We start from the raw sequence: 23197 nt of genomic DNA, 5'->3' as shown, positions 1-23197 counted from the left end.
AATACCTTGATTTTCTTATGCAAAACTTTAATATAAACAAGAGAGCGGTTTTTTGGAGTATGACGATTTTCTTGAAGGTATCGATGCTTGCCCATTGGTATGTAACCAAACAAAACTGATCTTTCTCTTCATACTGTTATAGCAGTTATATGATTTTTACAATCAGAATTAAGCCCTTTCATGCCATATTAACATAAGTAGACCATATGTGTTTATTGCAAATAAAGGAGGAAAAAACACAGTTTATTGCTATTACAAGTGTCCATCTGTACGCATTGTGAGTAGTTTGAGGTCTGAAATTAAATTCCAGCCTGCTATATTTTGGTTTATTTATGTATATAAATGTTCTATGTTTCACATACGTCATTGGCAAACATCAGAAACACACTCTAAGCTTAAAAATCAGAACCCAATAGCATTACATGACAAGTGTTTGACGAAATGTCAAGACACTTAAAGGAACTAGAAAACAGAGTCATTTAGAAGCCATATTAGAAGTTGTGGGGAATTTAAGATTTACATCCGATTAGGGTTCTTACAATGGTATCAAAGCATAAGCATTTGAACCATGGATCAGACATCAGAAACAAAATCAGACTTTGCACACAAACTGTTTGACAAAATGTCAATAGATCAAAATGGAAAAATTTTGGCAGGAATAGGTAGGGGTTATTACATACTTCATGCTTTTGATTGATGACTATTCACACATGACTTGGGTGACATTTTTAAGAGAAAAATCAGAAGCATTAGACAAGCTCTAAGCTTTCAAAGCTCTAGTTGAAAATGAAATAGACCTGAAAATTAAATGTTTAAGTTTTGACAATGGAGGTGAATTTATTTTTAACAAGTTTATCAATATTTGTGAGAAAAATGGTATTAAAAAACAGTATTCAGCAGCTAGAAAACCTCAACAAAATGGTGTTGTTGAGAGAAAAAACAGATCAGTCCAAGAAATGGCTCGAAGTATGATGAATGAATCAAAGGTAAAACACTTTTTGGAGAGAGGCAGTTCATACTGCTGTCTACATTTAGAACAAAGGAATGATGAGATAAAAGCACAATAAACCACCATATGAGTAGTAGAAAGGTAAGCCTGCTAATGTAAAGTACTTTAGAGTTTTTGGTAGTCCCTGTTACATCAAAAGAGAAGAAGATAGCCTAGGTAAGTTTGATTCTAGAGCTGAAGAGGGTATCTTTTTGGGCTATTCTTCTAAGAGTAAGGCTTATAAATGTTTCAATAAAAGGTTACATAAGATTGTAGAAAGTGTTAATATAAAAATTCAAGAGATTACTAACACTTGTGACAAGCATGAAAATGGTGATAATAGTACTCAAAAAGATAAAATAGAAGGTGATGTTCAACCTTCTTCCTCTCATGTACAAGCTAGGACAGCAAGTGGTGATGCAAAGAAAACTACAGAAAATGTTCAACCGGAGGCAACAAACATTTCTTCTTCAAGTATTCAGCTTGGGACAGCAGGTACTCTTTCTGAAAATGAATCTGAAATTGATCATGGTAAGACTACTTCTAAAACTCCTTCTAAGTTTGTTCAAAGGAATCATCCGATTGATCAAATCTTACCTGAGAATAGAACTCGAGCAATTAGAAGAAATGTAAACTATTATAAAGATGAGGATATTTCTTTGCTGTCCATGTTTGAACCTAAGTGTTTTGAAGAAGTAGCTAAAGATAAATACTGGATAGCTGCCATGAAAGAAGAGCTTGACCAAATACACAAAAGTGAAACATGGGAGCTTGTACCTAGACCCAAGGATAAGAACGTGATAGGCACAAAATGGTTTTTTTGGAACAAATTGTAAATCCTCAAGGAAGGTAGTATGATGTAGTTGGATCAACTGTAATCCTTAGTCGACCAACTCTGGTATTCTTCTCTATAATAATTTCATGTGCGAATAAAGATATATTTTACTCTTGTATCTAGTATGCATTGTCATCTCTATCGTTACTTCCCGTATTTAATTTATCTGATATAGCTATAAATAGATTACTTTTCTCCAAGTGCACTGAAAATTGCATGTCTAATACTGCAGCATAAAGTTTGGCAAACATTTGCCAAATTATTATGGTCCTATAGATGCAAAGGTTGTAAAAATCTCCAAATTTATGAATAGGATAATTATATGATGGATCCAAGGCTGATGAAATCCTAAACAAAACACCTCATGATAATTTTTGTTGAAGTCAAAGCAAGGTATTCCACGCCATATTAGCATAGAGGACTTCACAATCTACTACATTGTTAGTAGACAACTTTAAAATAGCCCTCTTGACAATACAAGAGGAGAAAATAAAAGAGGATAGCAGTGTAGAGAAGACAATGCTAGTAGGTTAGTTAGGTCGATTGTAGAGAGGACTAGCATAGAAAACCCATGCCAGAAGTTCTTGGGAGAGTGGTGGAGATCAACAAACAAGGCAAGTCATCCAAACTCAAGAAATGATAATTTCTTGAGTCAGGGCAGATACTCCCTACAAGTGGAGAGTATGAAGGGAGAGTTATAAGTGAGGGAAAACTAAAATTTCTAATGAAGGGATTCACACTCATCATCGTACCATTAATTCATATGGCAGGATTTGTGGGGGCACAGTTGCTAGCTAATGCATATTATGGGGACAAGAGTCCAACACAGCATCCCAAAGGCCTTCACATAAGAACACAATCAATAAATGGTGAAAAGAGGAAGGAAGTAGAATTCAGACAAAAGATGTGTAAGATGGGCAGCATAGTCAATGGTGGAATCATCATCAAAGCAGATTGTGCTGTGTCTAGTAATGAGCGGCGGAGAGCTTGGTAGGAGGGTGGGTGAAAGGGGTTAAAATTCAGCAAGGAGGCTGAACACAAGGCAGTATGATCAGCAAGTGACAGTGGGGAAATAAGGAGATACATATGTGGGGGAGCAGGTAACCACTGGTCACTACATAGTCCACGATGCTTGCACACCTCCATGAGGAAAGCAAGTGAACCTACAAGAGTAAGTGAAGAAAAGGAGCCTGTTCAGAATGTGGAGGCTATGAGACTCTCCCAACTGAGGAGGTGCCTCCCATAGGCTGTGACTGCAGTATTACCATCAGCTGATACTCATTGTAAACCAAACTTCTCAACAAAGTTATTAGAAAGGGTACAAATTCCCAAACAAAATCTGAAATGATTTCAAAAACTGTATTATTCGGGGCGTTTCAACAAGTTTAACCAAGGAATCTGACCACATCATCTCATTGAACCAAAATTTTGAAACCAAAAATAATAGAGAATAGTGAAACTTGAATGCCAAAGCCACTGAAAGCATTTGAGTTCACTATTTAAAAGATTTCCTGCTGCATTTTTCTCTATAGTCTAACAGCTGTAAACAACAGAGTTTTATCTTTCATTACTTAATGAAGTAAAAAATTCCTGAACCGTGCACAGATATGATGCATATAACAGATCCAGTAAAATATGTTTGATTTCCTTCTGAACAGAAGATATTTAGGCAGGAAACTTTTTGACCTTAACAAGATAGCAAACTGCACTCTTTTGAAACCAGATTTGAGATCTTACTAGATGTTACAATATTTGTCTCAGATTCTCTTTATTTAATGGATTTACTTTAATGTGCGGGAAATACTATATTCTCTGAAATAGGTACTACTGAATTATTAAAGAGGGTTGCCAATTTTCTTTGTATCTATTCTATATGAAATGTGGGACTTTGCTACATAACCACCTGATGGTAATATGTGTAATCTCCAAGCACTCCCTATAATGAATGTCCACTAACATGTTCCATCAGAATTCCAATGTTTTAATGTGTCAAAAACAGATTCAGTCATAGCAATTGCATTCTCAGCACAAACTCCAATTATTTCACTAGAACTCTGTTTGACAATAGTTTTGACATTACTTGAATAAGTTAAATATTTCTAGTACTGCTTACAATTTGGTGTCGTATTTACAAAATCATTTCATTTTTAACTGAAAGCAAAACAAAAATTCTTGTCATTGAGAACATTAGCTTTGTTTTCTTCTAGAGAAGATGAAACTTTTTTTTCACCCCAAACTGAATAATCTAATTTAAAAGTCACACCCTAAGATAAATTCTTATCTTCTGAGCATGCAAAGTGACCTGGTGATTTGCCTCTTTTTAAATGTCCCACATATTGGTTCAATACTGAAAACAATTACATTTCAAGAGTCCTTTCCAGACTTCTAATGCTACTTCAAAATAGGCTTTAGTACAAATGACACGCTATATGCACAAGTAGTATAAAGAAAATTCAAATAAATTTGAAGAGCCTACCCCAAAACCTGAGCCCGGAGTTTCCTCATGCTGGTGAATATCTGTGTCACTCTGCTTAGAAGTCTCATTTCCATTTGCCAGAAGTTCACGAAACAATCGTTGAACCAATGGATTTGTAAATCCAAAAAGCTACATGTAAGAATGAAAACAAGATTCAATACATAGTTATAAAGTTAAATCGTTTGCATTTTTTTCATAGATACAGGCATATCCAATTCCAATGTCTGACAAAGAATGATAAAATACTATATGGCTCCTCCAAGAAACAATTTATAATGACTCGTATATAAAAATTGCGAAACAAAGTTTTGAATATAAGGACCAGACACGCAGAATTCTTCAAATCTCAGCTTCCACATGGTCCTAGCATACAATAATCACTTAAAGTTCAAGGCCTTCCATTAAAGTTATGATTGGAAAGGAGAAGAAACCAATTGCAAGAAGAAGTTTATTTATTTATTTATTTATTGATTTATTTACATTTATTAGAGAGTTTATTTGTTGTTCTAGTCCCAACTCTGAGACCTAGATGTATTTATTTTGCTTATTGCAATTAATTATAACCCTAGTTATTACTGTCAGTGTACTTTCCCTTTCCATAAATTGGTGAACCCAACTAATCTTACACCCCCAAGATTTGACCTCAACTTTTGTCCTCCTACATTAAAATTTCTGGATCTAATACTTCTGATCATTCATCTCTCATTTCATATTTCATAAGGATTTTGTCTTTCACAGTTTTTTAATTCTTTGGTCCTTATCCACCCACCCTTTTTTATTTTGATTTACCTAGGGTTTGGTCAGCATATAACTTCATCCATTGTTCTTTGATTAGTTGATGATATTGCCCTATTTTTCCTAGTGGATGATGCCACATCTTCCATCAATGAATTGGTTTCACGCCTCTCTCACTTTTATAATATGGACCTTGTTGGTACATTTCCATCCATCTTAGAGGGCTTTATTTCATTTGTAAGCTTGATTCATGATGTATATTCCTCTTGTGTGATGGATAACAATAATGTAGCCCTATCTTTTAGCAATAGAATCTAGGGATGACACTTTATGTGATGAGGTTACACCTTCGTTGCCTAGCTACGAGATTGGTGAACCTTGAGATGGTATTCTATATAGCATCTACATGTCACAAGAATCTTATGTGTATACCCTTAGATTCAAGTTTCTTCAAAGATGCATCTTGTAAAGAATCTAGGGATATAGCACATGCATTTTGCAAATAGTTCAACCTTTGTAATGTCCCCATTTTTGCGCAATGTTGTTTCGTGAGCATTTGGTCAGTTTTTGAGATTTCCCACAAGAATATGGGTGTGCTAGCGAGAACTCCAAACTTCTTAAAGAGATAGGACTTGATTTTTCTTAGCATCTAATGATGGCACAGAGCTTAATTGTAATATCCCCAACAATTTTATTTTATTTTTTCAACAAGATTAGAAGCACAACAACACCCGTTAGGGTTAGAGAAATGAAATCCAAACCAACTGGAAAGAACCCTACACCTTTTGATCATCGAGAGCCCAAACTAGGAGGGTGAGCATATGGTAGCAGGGGATCGTTAGTCGCAAACTGCTGAAAGTACTGATTACAATAACGGGCGGCAAGCCAGCCCCTTCCACTTTCCAGCGGGATAGGAACAAGAAAGCTTGGCGGTAAACCAGCCAAGGAGAAACAAGAACATAACCAAGCACGAATCACTCTACCGCATATCTCAGCGGGAGGATGAACACATACAACAAAGCTTAACTCAACCGCTTATGCAACAGGAAGACCATTACAAACAAAAATCACTCGACCGCTTATGCAGCGAGAGGACCATTACAAACAAATATCACTCGACCGCTTATGCAACGTGAGGACAGAATTACAAATATCAAATGTAGGCGGCAAGCCAACCTCTTCCACTTTTCAGTAGGGTATGCTTTACAATCTAAAAGTGGTTGATAGTACTACCATTCAACCTTACAATATAGAGAGAAATGATTAGAATAGAAGAACAATGTTGATCACAAATGATAGCTACCTCTAAAACCAACTCAAACATAAAGCAACTACTGATGTTTTTTATTCTGAAAGTCAATAACACGCAGACCAACCACTACCGGAAACACCAAAATGCTCATAACTAACTCAAATCTACTGGAAATCACACCAAATCAAAAGCAAATGACTAATATGGCATAAGTGACCATTTGAGAACATCAAACCTGCAACTTCGAAGTCTGAGACCAGCTGCACGCATCCCAAGGCAGATAGGGAAGGGGTGGCCCAGCAGAAAAGTTCGACCAGCAATAGAAAATCCAAATCAGCAAACTATCATCTCCCCTTTGGAGGACATCATCGCCTATAGGATAGAGAAAATCAAAGCCAATACCCATATTGAAAAGCTCAGCAGGCAAGGAGGTACGATCAAAATATTGCTTCAGCCACTATACGCCCAGCACACACCAAAAAACACAGCAGCAATCAAAAAACTGAAAATATAATAGCAAACTCCATCACTTTGAAGCTCAATCTACTTCTCTAAATGAGAAATAGGCTCTCCCACAACTAGGTGCTATCTCCCAAGCACGAAACTGGTACAAGCTAGGAAGCACGAAACTTCGAAGCAAAGGTCTGGCACAATTTTGGCAACACTTCGTTATGAAAATGTTCAAAGATCCCAAATGAGAGACCAAGCTCTCATATTTATAAATTCTGAGACCCCAAATTCACCTCCAAATGGCATCCAAATTACAACTTCTTCATTTGCATTTCATTTCCCACTCCCTCATGTGTTTGGCATCCAACTCCTTGGCAAAAAGTTCGAACTTTTTCCTTGGTGTATGACTTACAACTTAAAACATAATAAACTCATGAAATATGCCTCCTTTTCTCACGCCACTGACTTAGGGAAAATATAATATTTTTGTTGGTGCAAAGTATTTTTCCATAAATCGTCCAAAAACACATTAAATATTAACTTTGGCATAAAGTAATAATATTTAATAAATCACTAAAAATCAAATACTGATTGTGCCAAATTGAACTGATGGGTTGACATGGCAAAAACCAACAACTGGACTAGGTCGAGGCTCTAAACTGCACTTCTAAAATAGAACTGCCTGAAATTGCACTTACTAAAAATAGTATGTCCCGAAAACAACTCCAAACAGCTTGATTTTTGAAACATGAGAAGAAGCTCAAAAAACTCAGAACAATCTCAAAACCCTAACAGCTGCCACCAACTTACTAAAAATAGTAAGTTCAGAATTCCTCTCAAAACTGAATACATGTTATATCATTGTGAAGCTCTCGAAAAACCTAGAAGGAATCCACGAATGAAGTTGCAAAAGCCCTACCGAATAAGCACCAATTAGATCATACAAAGCTCCACAAAAATAGGAAACCCTAATTCTTCATTCCGATCAGCCGACGGGTCTCCAGGATAGGCCAATGGACCACTGATTACTCCTCACTGAGAAGGGGACATTACATTAGTTGATTTGGATTCCAAACCCTTTCCATAACATTTTTGGCCTCTTAGACTATTTTGCAAACTTCATGGAGAGCGTGTCTATTTATTGTAAGTTCCATTTTGGCACCAGACATCTTCCCTCAATTTCAATCACTCCTTGATGTAATCAATTTTGGTTTTCAGGGTTCTGGCAGTGGTTTCCAAAACATGGTCGAAAATATTTAAATGATACAATATAGTTCTAATGTTAGTGTTATAATATTTCGCTTTAATGCTATGTTACCCCGAGTTTCCGGGATGGGGACGACAGGGGACGGCGGGACACGTTTCCGGGACGGCAAATTTTTTTTGCCAAATTTGGGGACAGCAAAGGGGACAGATATATAAAATATAGGGAAAATTTAAAATATATAGGAAAATAATAAATGTTCATATGAAAACATGTATAAAGCATGCATATATACATTATATTCATATGAAAACATGGATATGGCATGTGTATGATACTATGAAAACATTTTAGAATGTAAATTCTGAACATACAACATTGTCAATACTTGATATGCAGTTATGCATTAATAATTCAGAATTTCAATTCATTCACATTGTCAATATGCATATCATAATAGATATAAAAGAAATAACATACAAAATGCCAAAATGCCCAAAGGCTACACTACTCCCATATAGTTTCATTGTCAATTACTAATGAATTAATATTTTATTATTTTGATTTCCTATTTATAATTTATTATTTATTAATTTTAAATTTTTAAATGTTTACCAATTAATTTAACAATTTAATATTTTCTATTTATAATATGAATTAATTTTAAACGTTTGATATGAATTAAAATTTAATTCATGTTGCCTATTAATTTTTTTATAACAATTTGAATTAATAGGGGCCCATATTAGAAAATTAAAAAAAAAAATTGAAAATACGACATTTTTTATTTTTTTAATATTTTTAATACTTAGATGTGGGGGACATCTCGTCGTCCCCGAGACGGATTGGGGACATCCCAGCTGTCCCCAGTCGTCCCCAGCCATCCCCGCAACGTACGGACGTCCCCCCAGCAAGGGCAGACGTCCCCCCCGTTTCGGGCACGTCCCCTCTAAATTCTTGGCAATTTGGGGATAAGGGCAAACGTTCTTTGGCCGTCCCCAAGTCCCCGAAACGTCCCCGGGACTGGGACGAGGGTTTTCAGGCCGGGGATGCGTCCTTGGGTTACAAAGCTTTAATGTTATTTTAATAAAGTAACTTTATATACCCTCAAGTGGATGCCTAAGGAAGGGTAACTTAGACATAAATTAAATTTTAAATTGTTGAAATTAAAAACATTTGAGCAAAAATGAATTATTTTGAATTTAAAATTGGATTATTTTCCCACCAACTATATAAAAGGAGGTCATGTGCTCTTATTTCCATCATGCAAAAGAGTACACATAACAAGATGTTGATGGATTGAACTGAAGAGTTTTTCCAAGGATTAATCGAGGACAAAAACCCTCATTAGATCACTAGTTTTGGATTTGAGAGATGGGCCCTACCTCGTTGGTGTAATTTCACACAAGAATCAACTTTGTTTCCACAGTTTTTTGTTGTCATAAAATTCATTTCTCTTTGTTAGCGTGATATTCTTAGTATGAATGTGAGTGAGCATCATCTTAGCATGAGCTATTCTATTTTAGCGTTTAGTCTTATTGTTGCTGCTAGGACCTCTTAAGGAGGATGCTTTGGTAAGAGAAAACTTCTTCTTGAAACGTGGGTGTTCTAGTATATTGTTGCCATGTTTGGTGTTGGAAGATAAGTATGGGTTTGCTGAATGTATGGTGAATAATTTTACCTCGGATGTGGGATAAATATTTCAGTTGCTGGCAGCTTGAGATTGAATATCTTGGTTACTATATTCATGGTGTTTGCTTCCTTCTTGGTTTGATATGGAATTTCTGCTGGACGTGAGCTTTTGGGAGAGATTGTGTGGATGTGGGGTTGTGTATGGAGTAAACCCTGGCCGCTATATTACTTTTATACTTTGGATTTAAATCCGCACTATATTATGGAGGGGTTCATTGCCTTTTTGAGGATGTTGTACATTTATGGATTGCTACAACTCAGTTTCCATTGCTACTATTGTATTATGAACTGACTATTGTCATCAATTTTAAACAAGGAGGGTCAGCTATTTATATTTCTGCTCATACTTGTTTTCAGTTTGGTTTTGATAAAGTTATTGTTTTTTCAAATTATGCGAATCATTTATGTTAATGCAAATTGAGAAAATCTGTAATAAGCAAATAATAGCTCTCTCAAAACATATAAGCAAACAGTTTGACAAAATTATTGAGAAGAGAAAGTGAAACATTGGGCAAGACTGCATAGAGGATTTTATAGCAATATCAGAGCTTGCGAACCTGTCAGCCTTTGTGTTTAGATTTTCAGATTTGGAGCATGGCATCTAAAGACAGAAAACGATTGGCCAAATTACTTTATGAAACAAATAGTACTCAGTTCAGAATCTCAAACAAGGAAAGTTGTTTTCAACACTCTAAATCAATTAGAAAGATGTTTGACCATTGTAGAGCAGTCACCCTCAAAGTTGTTGAAATTAGCTCTTGTTCCTATAGTTGCGTGCTCAAGTCAACACACATGGTTGAGACACACAGATGATGAGTTAAGGCTGATGGTTATTTCATGTGTGATGGAGATCATGAGAATATTAGCACCTCAAGGGCCTTATGACGATAACACAATGGAAGAGGTAATTCAACTGATTGTGGATAGTTTTCAAGATCTCGGGGATACCAGAAGTCCTTACTTTTTTAGAAGGGTTGCCATACTTAAATATTTGCAGAAATCAGATTGAGTAACCTTATGCTGGATGTAGGATTGCATGATTTGATCTACAGCATGTTTCACCATTTCTTTGCTACAATCAAGACAGAACATGATTATGATGTTATCTCAGCCATGCAAACCATTATGCTTTTGACTATTAATGAGAGTAATGATGTGCCTCTGTTTTCTATCCTATTGGCTAACAGGAAGAAGGGAATTCTTGGAATCCTATCAGTTAAAGGGAGATTAGCTAGAAGGCAATATTTTGTTGTGAAAATAAGTTGAAACCTTTCCTGGATAATAAGGAGCAGGTGGTTGAAGAGAAGTTCATCACGGAAATATCTGATGCAATGATTGCTTTGAAACATGAAGAACTTGAAACAGAGTCTCAGGATGACTCTTTAGTCATGCATGCAACTACCATGGGTAAGGTTGTGCATTAAAGAGAGGACAAAACAGCAGCCCTGGATCCTAGTTTGGATTCATCTGATGATAACTCTAAGTCTAATGACTTCCTTGATGTCTCTAGTGGAGCAGATATTGATGATGAGTTCACTAATGTAAATTTAGATGTTGGGCATGGAGAAAGCTAGTTTGGATTCATCTGATGATAACTCTAAGTCTAATGACTTCCTTGATGTCTCTAGTGGAGCAGATATTGATGATGAGTTCACTAATGTAAATTTAGATGTTGGGCATGGAGAAAGCAAAAATACTGATGTTTTCAAATTAGCTTTTGATCCCTTATCTCATTGCAGTGATGTTATTCCCAATGGAGACCAAATGCATAACCAAACAGAGATTTTGGAGATGAATGTTTAGGATGATTTCAACATAGATGGAAAACACGGCGAAAACTCAGCAAGTTTTTTCCCTGGCCGAATTTTTCAACCCAAAACTCGCCAACTCTGGAAAATACCCAGCTGCAAGAAAATAAAAGGCCCAAGGCCAGAAAAAAGCAAATTTTATTTCATTTTGCTTGTGCTCAGTTGCTCCTTCAGCAAAAAAACCCTCCCAACCTTCTACCGGTCCATTTGCAGCAATTTTGCACCAAGGAGTGAAGATTTGAAGCGGATTTTGAATGAATTTCAAAGACAAATTGGCTTTCCAAGTAGGTTTTCTGATTTTTTTGTCTATGTTTTTTAAAACATTTTACTTCTTTTTTGTTACATCTAGGTTTATAAAAAATCATCAATACATTAGCTAACTATTCTAAAGAGATTTAGATTCCAAAAAACAAGATTCATCACCCATTTTTGACATTTTTTTTTATTTTTTTCGTTGTTTTCACAATGTTTTCAAACCCTACCTATTTTTTTAATTTGAATTTTCTTTTTTTTTTAAATGTTTAGAATCTTAGATTAGATAAAAAATTTAATGATTTCAACTAATCTATATTCATTTAAACTAGTTTAGTTTGTTATTTTTTTATTAAAATATTAACAACTTGTGCTTTCACAATGTATGTGTAGGTTAATTTATAATGGCAAATAGAGAAGATTCTACATTTGGTTCAGCTTCAGGCTCTGCCCCATCAATGCCGCCACCATCATTTGTAGGCACTTATCCTGCAGGAGCTAGAGACCCTACTTAGAAGTATGCGCATCAAAGGCCGGATCTTGGGTCAATTTTTTGCATTAAATGGGAAAAGGTAATTCATGAAGGCATAAACCGCCTCAATACCACCTTGCAGGCATTAGTTGTCATGATGTCAGGGGTTGTGATGGTACCACTACAGAAATAAAAAATGAGATGAATGCCATACTTGCAGCCACATAAGAGAAAATATTGCAAAGGGAGAAGGCAAGGAAAACCATGGCAGCATCCATAGCTGCTTCTCAATGTGCTCCAACCAGCCTTTAATCAAATGAAGATGTACTTCAAAGCATAATGGTCTCTCTTTGGGGCCCATATATCCGAAACAAAATCCACCACCAACACAGGCACCACTTCATCTACTTCTAATAGAGCACCAACATCAGCACCCACACATTTTTTGTGCCCAAAAACACACTTGGAACACAAACATCATTGGAGGAAAATAGGTCGAACAGGAAGGTGCATAAGCATGCAAACATTCCATGTGCTGATTTTTGGTACTTTAAGATCCCTTTCAATTTGGCAAGTAATGCTTATTGGGAGAATTTGGATCCTACATTGACAATTGCAAAAAAAATCTACAAGGCACCTTCTCACAAAGACTTGAGTGAGAGATTAGTTCCGTTGATTTAAATTTTTTACAAACTTATGTTGAGTTTTAAAATTTAGACTCTAAATTATTGTTCTTTTATTTATAGTAATTTATGTTGAATTTAAGCTATTTTTTATTTAAAAATTTAAATTGTGCACTTAATTTCACTTCGTATTTGTAGGTTGCTAGTGAATGCAACTGATAGGTCAAGAGCAATGGTGGAAGAGCAAAGAAAGGAATGAAAAATATATGCCTGCACTATTCTTTCTGTTGGGTGGACGGATTGGAAAAACCACACAATCATTAATTTTTTTGTTTCTTGCAAAAATGATGTGGTTTTCTTGAAATTGGTGGATGCCTCAAACAATATGAAAAATGCATAAACTTTGGCTCTAATGTTGGAGCAAGTTGTCATGGAGGTGGGAATTGAAAATGTGGTGCACATAATAACTAATAATGCAGCAGCATATGTGGCTGTTGGGAGAATCCTCCAAGAAAAACACAAGACAATTTTTTGGACACCTTGTGCAGCACGTCCTTGACCTTCTTTTGAAGGACATAGGCAAACTTGATTGGGTGACACCAATTGTAGAGGATGCAAGGAGGATCACAAAATTTATTTACAATCACCCTTGTGTTCTTCACTTGATGGAGACCACACCCAAGGGAAAGAGTTTGTAAGATCAAGTGGCACAAGGTTTGCAACAATTTTCTTAACATTGCAAAGCATTCTTGGTTCATTGACCACTTTAAAACAAATGTTTGTGAGTCAAGCATGTCTAGAATCAACTTATTCAAAGAAGCTTGAAGGAGAGAGGGTTGCATGCATAGTCTTCAACAACCTATTTGCACAAAGAGCTATAGCGATTGTGAAGGTAACATCAAAACTTTGAAATTAAATTCAAATTGAATATTTAAATTATTTTGTCTTTCATTATAATTTTGTAACTTTAATCTTTTGTATTATTAAATTGTAGGTGTTAGAGCCCTTGGTTAGAGTTCTCCGCTTGGTTTCTGCGGAACAAACCCCAATGGAGTATTTTTGTAAGGCCATGGATAGGGCTAAGGAGGCTATTAAAAATTATTACAAGGGGGACCACCTCAGATTTGATCCCATATGGAAGATTATTGATAGGAGGTGGAACAATCAAATCCACCAACCCATCCATCTAGTAGGTTACTTCCTCGACCCTCGTTTTTTCTTCTCAAATAACCTTTTCAAATCTTAGTGGAGAGGTTATAGAGGGCCTCGCTCCATGCATTCAAAGGATGCCACCTGTTGTGCTCGCACACACACCCCATTTTCTTCAAACAGGGACCCCCATTTTTGGTATGAGTCTGCCCGATAGGAAGGAAGAAGGCCCGTGTTTGGCATTGCATTTGCAAAATCCCTGAAAATCGCCAAACTCCCAATATCTCCCTCATTCAGCCAAAAGCAATGAGAAGTCCGAATTCGCCCAAAACCTTTTCACCGGCCAAAAATGATAAAGAATGAACAAAACTCACGAAAAGTCCTTTAAGGCCAAAAGAATTCCAAAGGCATCCAATCTCGCAAAGATGTCCACAAAAGCCGAAAATAAGGAAAACTTTGCGACTTTGTAATGAAGGCATTCAAACATATTTCGGCCTTTGACTGCATTTTGAGAAAGGAGCATGAGTTCGCATTTTAGGTTCTTAGGCCGAAAAGCTTCAAAAACCTCCTTTAGAGCCGAAATCTTCTTAATCCATATCGCGCAATCTAAGCATTTGCAAAAGCCCCGAAAATCGTCAAAAACTCTCAGATCAGCCCAACATGCCGAAAAGGAGAGGAGACCAAGTTAAATCGTGCAGTACTAGCATTTAGGCCAAAAATTCTTAAAGCTCACAAAGTCCATTCATAACCCAAAATTGGCTAATAGAGTGAATCTCGCAAATGGTGTATCCAAGCCGAAATGCAAAGGTTTGAAAATTGGCCCCCTATGTTGAAATACTAAACACCCAAGTTCACATTTCGATCCAATGAGCCCGAAAATCCTTTTGTGCAGGGGGGGGCGGATCAAAATAAACAGGTGAAAATACATCCCAAAATCGGGATAATATGCCTAAACGCAAAGTTCAAAAGCCTGCAAAACGGCTTTCTAGGCCGAAAATCAAAAGAACAAAATCGAATCATGGAGTCTTCCAAAAATGCAATGAATAAAGATTTCAAAATCGTGCAAAAACTCTTAGATAGCCCGAAATTCATAAACAAAGAAGTCACACATTAAGGCTTATAAGCCCGAAATGCAAGGTTGCTCCATCAAAATCGACCTAAATGGCAAAATGATAAGCAATTTCAAAATCGCGTATTTTCTTCTACTTGGTCGAATTTCATCACAAAGGCATTTTGAACTTAAATGTAATCACGCGAATAGAGCCTTTTAGGCCAAAAACACGAAGACCTCTCAAATCGCCCATTAGACCCGAAAATCATGAAGGAACAGGGGGAAACAAGTGCAGATTGTTGTGTTGAATGGTATGTCAAGTGAAAAGGCTTAGGTCATGATCAATGTACGTGGGAACTAGAAAGTACAGACATCCTAACTTCAAATTCAGCTAAGGATCTAATAAAAGCATTTGAAATGCGCTCAGAGGAAGCACAACATCTCTCAACTTGCCTAAAGGTCCCGAAATCCGAAAGAGAAGGCGAAAACATTTAAATTTAATATCTCACAGTTCACCTCTCAGGCCTAAATTTCGTCTAAGTTTGAGAACGAATCAAGACAAAGGATCGGATTTCACATTTGAAGAGAAACATTTAAAAGATACATCTCAGAAGGACGGAAGAGCACAGAGATGATGAGTCCCTCAACCTGCCTGAAAGCGGAAAAGAATATCATTGGGCAAGTCTTGCAGATGGAGGTGCCGATAAAGGTAAAAGACCTTCTAGACTCCATGCCACATTTGAGGACTGCCATCCTCAGCAATGTGCTAAGCACCACACACGCACCTTCGAGTACACCACAGGTGGAGGTTCTCGTCAGCCCTTCGACTGACCCGATGTTACTAGCCTTGAAAAGTGGTAGACAACCAGCTGTGGTAGAAATGGGCATCCTTGGGACCATTCTGAAGGACACCATTGTGGACGGGGTTGCTGGGGTGAATGTACTACCAGAAGAGACATGGAAGAGGCTAGGGAAACCCACCCTATGGCCATCCACATTTAATCTGGTGGGAGCCGACCAACACGGCATCAAACCACTCGGCATATTGATGGCCCAGCAAGTGACAATTGGTACGCAACCCTTCCTGTTAGATTTTGTAGTTATTCCCCTGAAAAAGAAAGGCTATGACGCCATCCTAGGGAGAGTGTGGTTGATCACCGCAAGGGTGAACCATAACTGGAAGAAAAATACACTCTCCATGGAGAAGGGAGGGCGGAAATATATCATTGACCTACGGACCCAAGATGTTGGCGAAGAGCTCGCCTCTTCCGACTCGGACTCAGAGGACTCTAATAAATGGGAATGGGATTCCGACGGACGCAAAGGCAAGAATGCGATGGAGCCAACCAGTGAAGGGGTACTCGAATTGGAGGGATGTTCTGAAGACGAGGTGTGCTCACTCAACGGGCTCTTCCATTGGCAAATGGAGGACTACGAACTTTTTCAATGCAACATGTTGCAGATAGAGGAGCCCGCCGATCCGGAGGTCTTTCCTCCAGAATACAGAGAATATAAGGAGGGGGAAGCCCGAGTGGACGAGGCACCCGCACATCAGTTCGAGAAAGACAAGCCAATTCAATTTGAAGAGTCCAAGCTGAAGGCAACCAATTTGGGAAAGGAGGAGGACCCACGGAATATATTAGTCAGGGATGACTGGGATCCCGTGCTGAAGGCAGCGGCCTTCAAAATATTTCTGGAGTTTAAAGACGTATTCGCATGGACGTATAAAGACCTGAAGGGGGTACCTCCTGAACTGTGTGTGCACCGCATCCCATTGGTACCCAGGGCCCGGCCTGTACGAAAAAGACTGTACCGGATGAACCGCAACAATGCGGCGTGGGTGAACGAAGAGATAGAAAAAATACTGGAGGCCGGTATCATTTTCAAAGTACAGACAAGTGAATGGGTGTCGCCCATAGTCATTTCATTAAAGAAGGAGGCTAACCAAATAAGGATTTGTGTGGACTTCCGGTGTCTCAATGCAGTTACGATTAAAGACCCCTTCCCAATCCCGTTTACGGGCAGCATACTAGAGGAGGTGGTCGGCCATGAGATGTACTCGTTTATGGATGGATTCTCCGGATATAACCAAATCTCAATCGCCGAGGAAGATAAACTGAAGACCACCTTCGTGGTCGAAGATGGTGTCTATGCATACAACCGGATGCCATTCGGCCTATGCAACGCACCTGCAACATTCCAGCGAATTATACTACACATATTCGACAAGATGTCAGTAGGGAATTTTAAAGCCTTCCTCGACGAGTGGTCCATCTATAGCAGGCAAGATACGCATTTGGTAGTCCTCAGAGAGTGTCTGGAGAGATGTCGAAGGGCAAGGCTGGCCCTTAATCCAAAAAACTGTCGATTTATGGTACCACAAGGCAAATTGCTTGGGCACATTGTATGCAAAGCAGGTCTGAAGACGGACCCAAACAAAATACGAGTGATCGTGGAGATGGAGCCTCCTACGGATGTCACCAGGGTAAAGTCCTTCCTGGGCCATATCGGCTACTATAGGAGGTTCATAAAAAACTTTGCACAAATATCCCACCCCTTGGACAAGCTTACTCGCAAGGGTGAGCCGTACACGTGGGGGACCCCGGAGAGTGAAGCATTTGAGGAATTGAAGACGAGGTTGGTAGTTGCCCCCATCCTCGCGTATCCCAACTAGGACAGGGAGTTCCATGTCCATGTGGACGCTTCAAACTTTGCGATCGGTGCCACACTGGCCCAAGTGGAAGATCACAGGTTGGATCATCCCGTCTATTTTGCCAGTAGACTGTTATCCAAAGCGGAGAAAAATTACAGCAAAACAGAACAGGAGGCATTGGGGATGATCTATGCGGTACAAAAATTCAGACACTATCTGTTGGCGACACCGTTCACATTCTACGTAGACCATCAAGCCCTCATGTACTTGGTCAACAAGCTGATAATTCAGGGAAGGATTAGTCGATGGCTACTCTTGCTGCAAGAGTTTACGTTCACCATTATCGTGCGGCCTGGGAAAAGCCATGTGATAGCGGACCAATTATCACACATAAAGTCAGGAGAACCAGCGGAAGGGGTAAGACGATGATTTTCCAGATGCCCACTTATTCCAAATTGCTGCATTGCCACCATGGTACACGACCGTTGGGGAGTATCTTTCTACTTCAGTCTTTCCGCCAGGCATGCTACCAGGATAACGAAGGAAACTGGTTTTACGAAGTCGAACATTCCAACTGATCAATGGATTGTTATATAAGATGGGACCGGATCAAATACTCGGAAGATGTGTGATGGAGAAGGAGGTGCCAGGAGTTCTCCGAGAGGCGCACAAAGGGCCGGCGGGGGGACACATGGGACCGGACACTACTGTACGAAAGGTGCTACTCGCGGGCTTGTGGTGGCCCACGATATATAATGATGCCCGAGAATGGGTTGTTGGTTGCGACACGTGCCAAAGGGCTGGGAAACCATTGAAGCGGGACTTTATGCCGCTCAACCCCTCACATGCGCAGGAATTATTTGAATGATGGGGGTTGGACTTTGTCGGACCACTCAAAGTCAGTCGTGCTAGGCAGTGCAGATACATCGTGGTAGCTACGGAATATTTGACTAAGTGGGTGGAAGCATGGGCCCTAGGCGATAACTCGGCGGTGAGTACAGCCAGATTTATTTATGAGCAAATCACTACTCGTTATGGTATCCCCATGCAACTGACGAGTGACCGAGGTGGCCATTTTGTCAACTATGTTATTAAGTTGCTCACGACAGAATTTAAGATCTTCCATTCTCTATCGAGTCCTTACTACCCTCGAGCCAACAGGCAGGCGGAGGCCACAAACAAGATCCTTATAGGAGTCATTTATAAGTCGTGCGGGGTCTAAGGGGAAGATTGGGAAGAGAAGTTACCCTCCGTGTTGTGGGCTTACCACACGACGTACAAAGTGACTACGGGACAAACACCCTTCCAACTTATGTATGGGCACGAAGCAGTGGTGCCCGCCGAATTCATGGTACCGAGTCTTCGTATTGCAATGGAAAATAGACTCGGCGATATGGAGAGCCTAAGGGAGCGACTTTATGCTCTGAATAAACTTGATGAGAAGTCGATGATGGCTCAGTGGGCAACCGAGACAACGCAACAGAGGAGGAAGTTGTGGCACGATAAACATCTAAAGCGAATGAAGTTCACCCCAGGACAACTCGTGTTGAAATATAATGGGCGAAATGAAATTAAACCTGGAAAATTTAAAGTGAGGTGGCTAGGACCTTACAAAGTTCGTGAAGTCGCAGCAAATGGATCGGTTCGGCTGTGGACATTGGACGGCCGCGAAGTGACCGAAGCCGTGAACGGGTCCAAATTGAAGGTTTACCACGAACGGAGGGAACCTAGACCCTCCAATCAGGGTGATTGAAAGTATTTTGAAGGAAAAAAAAAAAACACGGTGGACCACCGAACAGTGGGGCCACCGACGATGGGACCACCAACGGCAGGACCACAGTGCAGTGGAACCACCGTGCGGTGGCAACACCGTGGGGTGGCAACCACCGTGCGGTGGGAGTGCCACGGGTTATAAAACTCACCGCACAAATACGCAACCGCATACAAACACGCAACCCCAGCCCACACGCAATCCGCCCAACAACACAACGCCCACGCAAGCACAGGTTAGGCACACGCAAGGCATACGCAGCCATACACAGCCATCCAGGAGGTAGTTAAGGTGGTTACGCAACCGTACGGCTATAACCAGAAATCAGTTACAAGAGAAATTAATGGAGTCGGCTGGGAAACGGAGTTGGAAGAAGCAGTTGCAGGCTTCCTCTAGTAGCAGCCAGATGAATAAAAATACCAGGGTCCTGTCGTCGGGCGTGCATGTTGCAAGCAGCACAATGGATGCCAGCGCAAGTCAGAAGAAAAAGCAGAAAGCACCACAACCTGCGACAAGTGGAAAATATACATTGACTCCTCAGAATATCACCTTCGAGGGCCTAAACGGGTCTGAATGCCGGAAATGGTGGCTAGACACTCCCGACGATGATTTGGTGAAGCAGAACCTTCGTAAGGCAGAAGTGGAGTGGGCTATTCGAATGCCCGTGTTTCCTATCCGCGAGTATGAGGGTGCCCTACGGTTCATGGTGGACACCTTTGACAGACACACACGGACGAGTACTTTTGAGTATCTCGGGAGGGATGTCACCATATCCTTCAAAGTTGTGGACTTTACCAGAATATTCGGCATCCCAGGCAGACAGGGCAGGAAAATCGAGTTGAAGGCTAAGAAGATGAAGCGTGAGGAGAAAGAATATTGGATTAAATTAGTATCCCGAAACTTGATGACAACGGAGCTGGACAGCATGGCTGATGCCACGAAGGGACGAGGAATACGCAAGACCTTTGTTGCAGAGGGCCACTGGCGGTGCATAATGGATGTCATTAAGAGCAGGTTGACGGGATCTGGTAGGGTGTCAGACATCGCCCTCCCTCAGATTATGCTCATGAACGGGCTTATGAATGGCATTGTGTACGATTAGGCTACATTGCTAGCAGAGCGAATGTATGAGTTCTTGACAATGCAGCATCGCACGTTTTATATGCCCCACTATGCCATAGGACTGTTCTTGGAGGCCACGCGGGAAGCAGTGCCGGAGGCAGAGTTGGAGGTACAGCCGCAAGGACCGTTGGCAGCAGGTGAGCCTCCTATCATGTATTGGAGACACCTTGACATTGGGCACTCTTCCGCGAAGGAAAAACGGATGGTAGATACGGCCTCAAGGGAACCTGATAGTGGGAGGGAGACTTCTAGTAGTACAGAGGCTTCAGAGGTGGAGGATGAAGAGGATGATAGCAGCAGGGCGACGGAGGAGGGGAGGATGGATCCAACTGGGGAGAGGGCCCTTTTTGCCCCACCCTTGCTACCGATGGGCACACCTGTGATGTCATCTGGAGTGGGAGGCACCTCTATTCCGACATTTGGGCAAAGCCGCATGCCAGTTGCACTTGGCACCATCCAGCAGCAGGTAGCATCACCTCCGCAAGGTCGAGCACCACCTTCGGGACCGGCCCCGGCCACGGAGGCACTTACCGAAGACATGGCAGTCGTGTGTAGATGGGTCGCTGCATCGAGTAGTGGTAGATGAGGAGCAGGGACTAAGGGAGGTGGTTGATACGGAGCCTCAGGTGCAGTTGGATGTTGTTGGACTTGAGGCAGTGGTGACCGTTTCTGCCTTTTTGTTGGAGGAGCCCATGGCTATGGCGACACACACTCTGGTCGTAGAGATGCAGAGAGTCTCGGGGATCCCCAGTACGGACCCGTCGGTAGTGGCTATGGAGAGTTGACTGACTCAGCGATTTCAGATGACAGTGGTACCACCCGTGGGAGCTGCTGTATTCTCACCTTGTCAAGAGACTCGAGCTGAGGTAGTAGACTTGGACGATTCCTCTAGCGAGGCACATGTACCAGCAGTTGGGAACAAGGCAGGAGAGGTCGTCTCTGCCATCCAGGAGTAGGGGGATGCTACACCTCTAGTTGCGGAGGAGGTACCTTCATACCAGTAGGATGCGGCTGTATCGGTTCCGACAGAGACTTCTGAGTTACTCCTTGGCACTCTTACACAGATGCCACTTCCATCACGGTCACAGCCTTCGGAGCAGGAGGGGGAGGACATTGAGGCCTATTTAGTTGACATGGTGACGAGGGGTAGGCGAGTGGTGGCCACGGCCCAGACGCGAGCATTGCAGTAGGTTGTGGTGGAGTTATAGAGGGTCCTACAGTTTATGCGGGTGGGCTGCCCTACAACCTTTGCTGCATGTTTTGAGTCTCCGGGATGGCCGACTACTCAGATGGATGAGATGCTACAGGCTTGGATTATGCGTGAGACCATTGTGGAGAGTTGGGTGATGGCAGTCGTCCGAGAGATTGAGCAGGTCTACTGAGACGCCTACTATGCACTAAGGCGTACGCAGCATGAGTTTGCGGTCCGCGAGGCTGCTCGCGTCGAGTTGGAGAGGGATGTGGCCAATCAGCAGGCCTCGTGGGCAACAGAGAGGGCACAGTTCTTGGCGCAGCTTGAGATGGCCCGAGCAGAGAAGGCTGAGGTGGAGACTCGCCTTTCGGCGAAGCAGAGTGTGAGGAGCCTTGTGTAGCAGGAGTTGGATGTAGTCACTGCCGAGAGGAGCCTATTGCAAGCTCAATTGGTCTGTATGACGGAGACAGCGGATACGAAAGAGGAGTTGCTGGAAGCCGCACATATGGTGAAGACGGCTTTGGAGAAAGTGTTGGTGGCGAAGCGTGATGTGACTGCACATACTCTGCAAGTTTATGAGCTCCGCGCCCGCTTGGCAGCCCAGACACCGGCATCTCAGCCTTTTACGTCGGGGACGCTTCCCCAGCCCCCTCCTTAGTTTTGTCTTGGATGCATATTTTGTATGGGTTGCATTGTCTCCATTTTTGTTATTAGTCGTCGAAGACGACTTCTTTTTTGGGGGGGATGATGTTGTCGGGAAATATGTATATCTTATGTTTTGGTAGTAATGTTATTTGTTAGTAGTTAGTTAGCCGACGGGTACGTAGTTGGAGTCGCGACGGTTGTGTCGCACCCCTTCGGCTGTTATATATTGTACTACCTACGGGTATTGAAGTGTGTGATGTTTACGACAGATAATATTATGGGCATTGAGTGCATACTGAGTCATTAATGGAAAGCTTATTCTCATATTCATCTTGTACTTGCATTGTTCATTTCTGCATTACTTATGTACTCTTTCTGTTTACCCATTGAGGCAAACAGTAGCCTCCATTGTTTACTGAGGATGAGATCTATTATTTGGAGAGACAAGCAATGGAGGATGGAGGTAGATTGCGATTGTCATTGGATGACATTGAGGAGGATAAGAATGAGGAGTCATTGCCAATGCCACCAGCATCTACATCCAAGATGTAGGTCAAACCACAACCTATCATGCCAAGCAAGGTGGAGGTGCCATGGCAGACTCCTAAGACTAGAGCCTCTAGTTCTACCTCTCCACAAAATTTCACTAGAGCTGGGAAGAAGATGTAAAATGTTTTAATGAAGTATTTAATTTTAGTTTTGCAAAAATTATTTTCTATTTTCATTTTGTTTCCAACTATCAATCATTACCATTCCACATGAGGATGTCATTTTGTACCCAATTTGCATTTAAATCAATCTAACATAACTAGAATCAACTTGTTTCT

The 23197-nt window shown here is 40.8% G+C and overlaps 1 protein-coding gene across 6 annotated transcripts in view; it reads right to left on the bottom strand.

Moving 5' to 3' along the window:
• Window positions 1-23197, bottom strand: part of LOC131067547 (uncharacterized) — a 209864-nt gene that overhangs the window by 87524 nt on the left and 99143 nt on the right. For 5 of the 6 annotated variants that reach the window (XM_058002614.2, XM_058002612.2, XM_058002609.2 and 2 more), the window contains exon 4: window positions 4300-4428. In XM_058002614.2, coding sequence (XP_057858597.2) covers window positions 4300-4428 — 129 coding nt within the window. Of the gene's footprint in view, window positions 1-4299; window positions 4429-23197 lie in introns of those variants that run through there. The other variant, XM_058002611.2, reaches the window with a different exon arrangement.

Source organism: Cryptomeria japonica, chromosome 10 (genome assembly GCF_030272615.1).
Source record: "Cryptomeria japonica chromosome 10, Sugi_1.0, whole genome shotgun sequence".
In the NCBI taxonomy this organism is placed as follows: domain Eukaryota; kingdom Viridiplantae; phylum Streptophyta; class Pinopsida; order Cupressales; family Cupressaceae; genus Cryptomeria; species Cryptomeria japonica.
The sequence above is the reverse complement of the archived record's forward strand: the minus strand, read 5'-3'. Positions and strand labels throughout refer to the sequence as shown.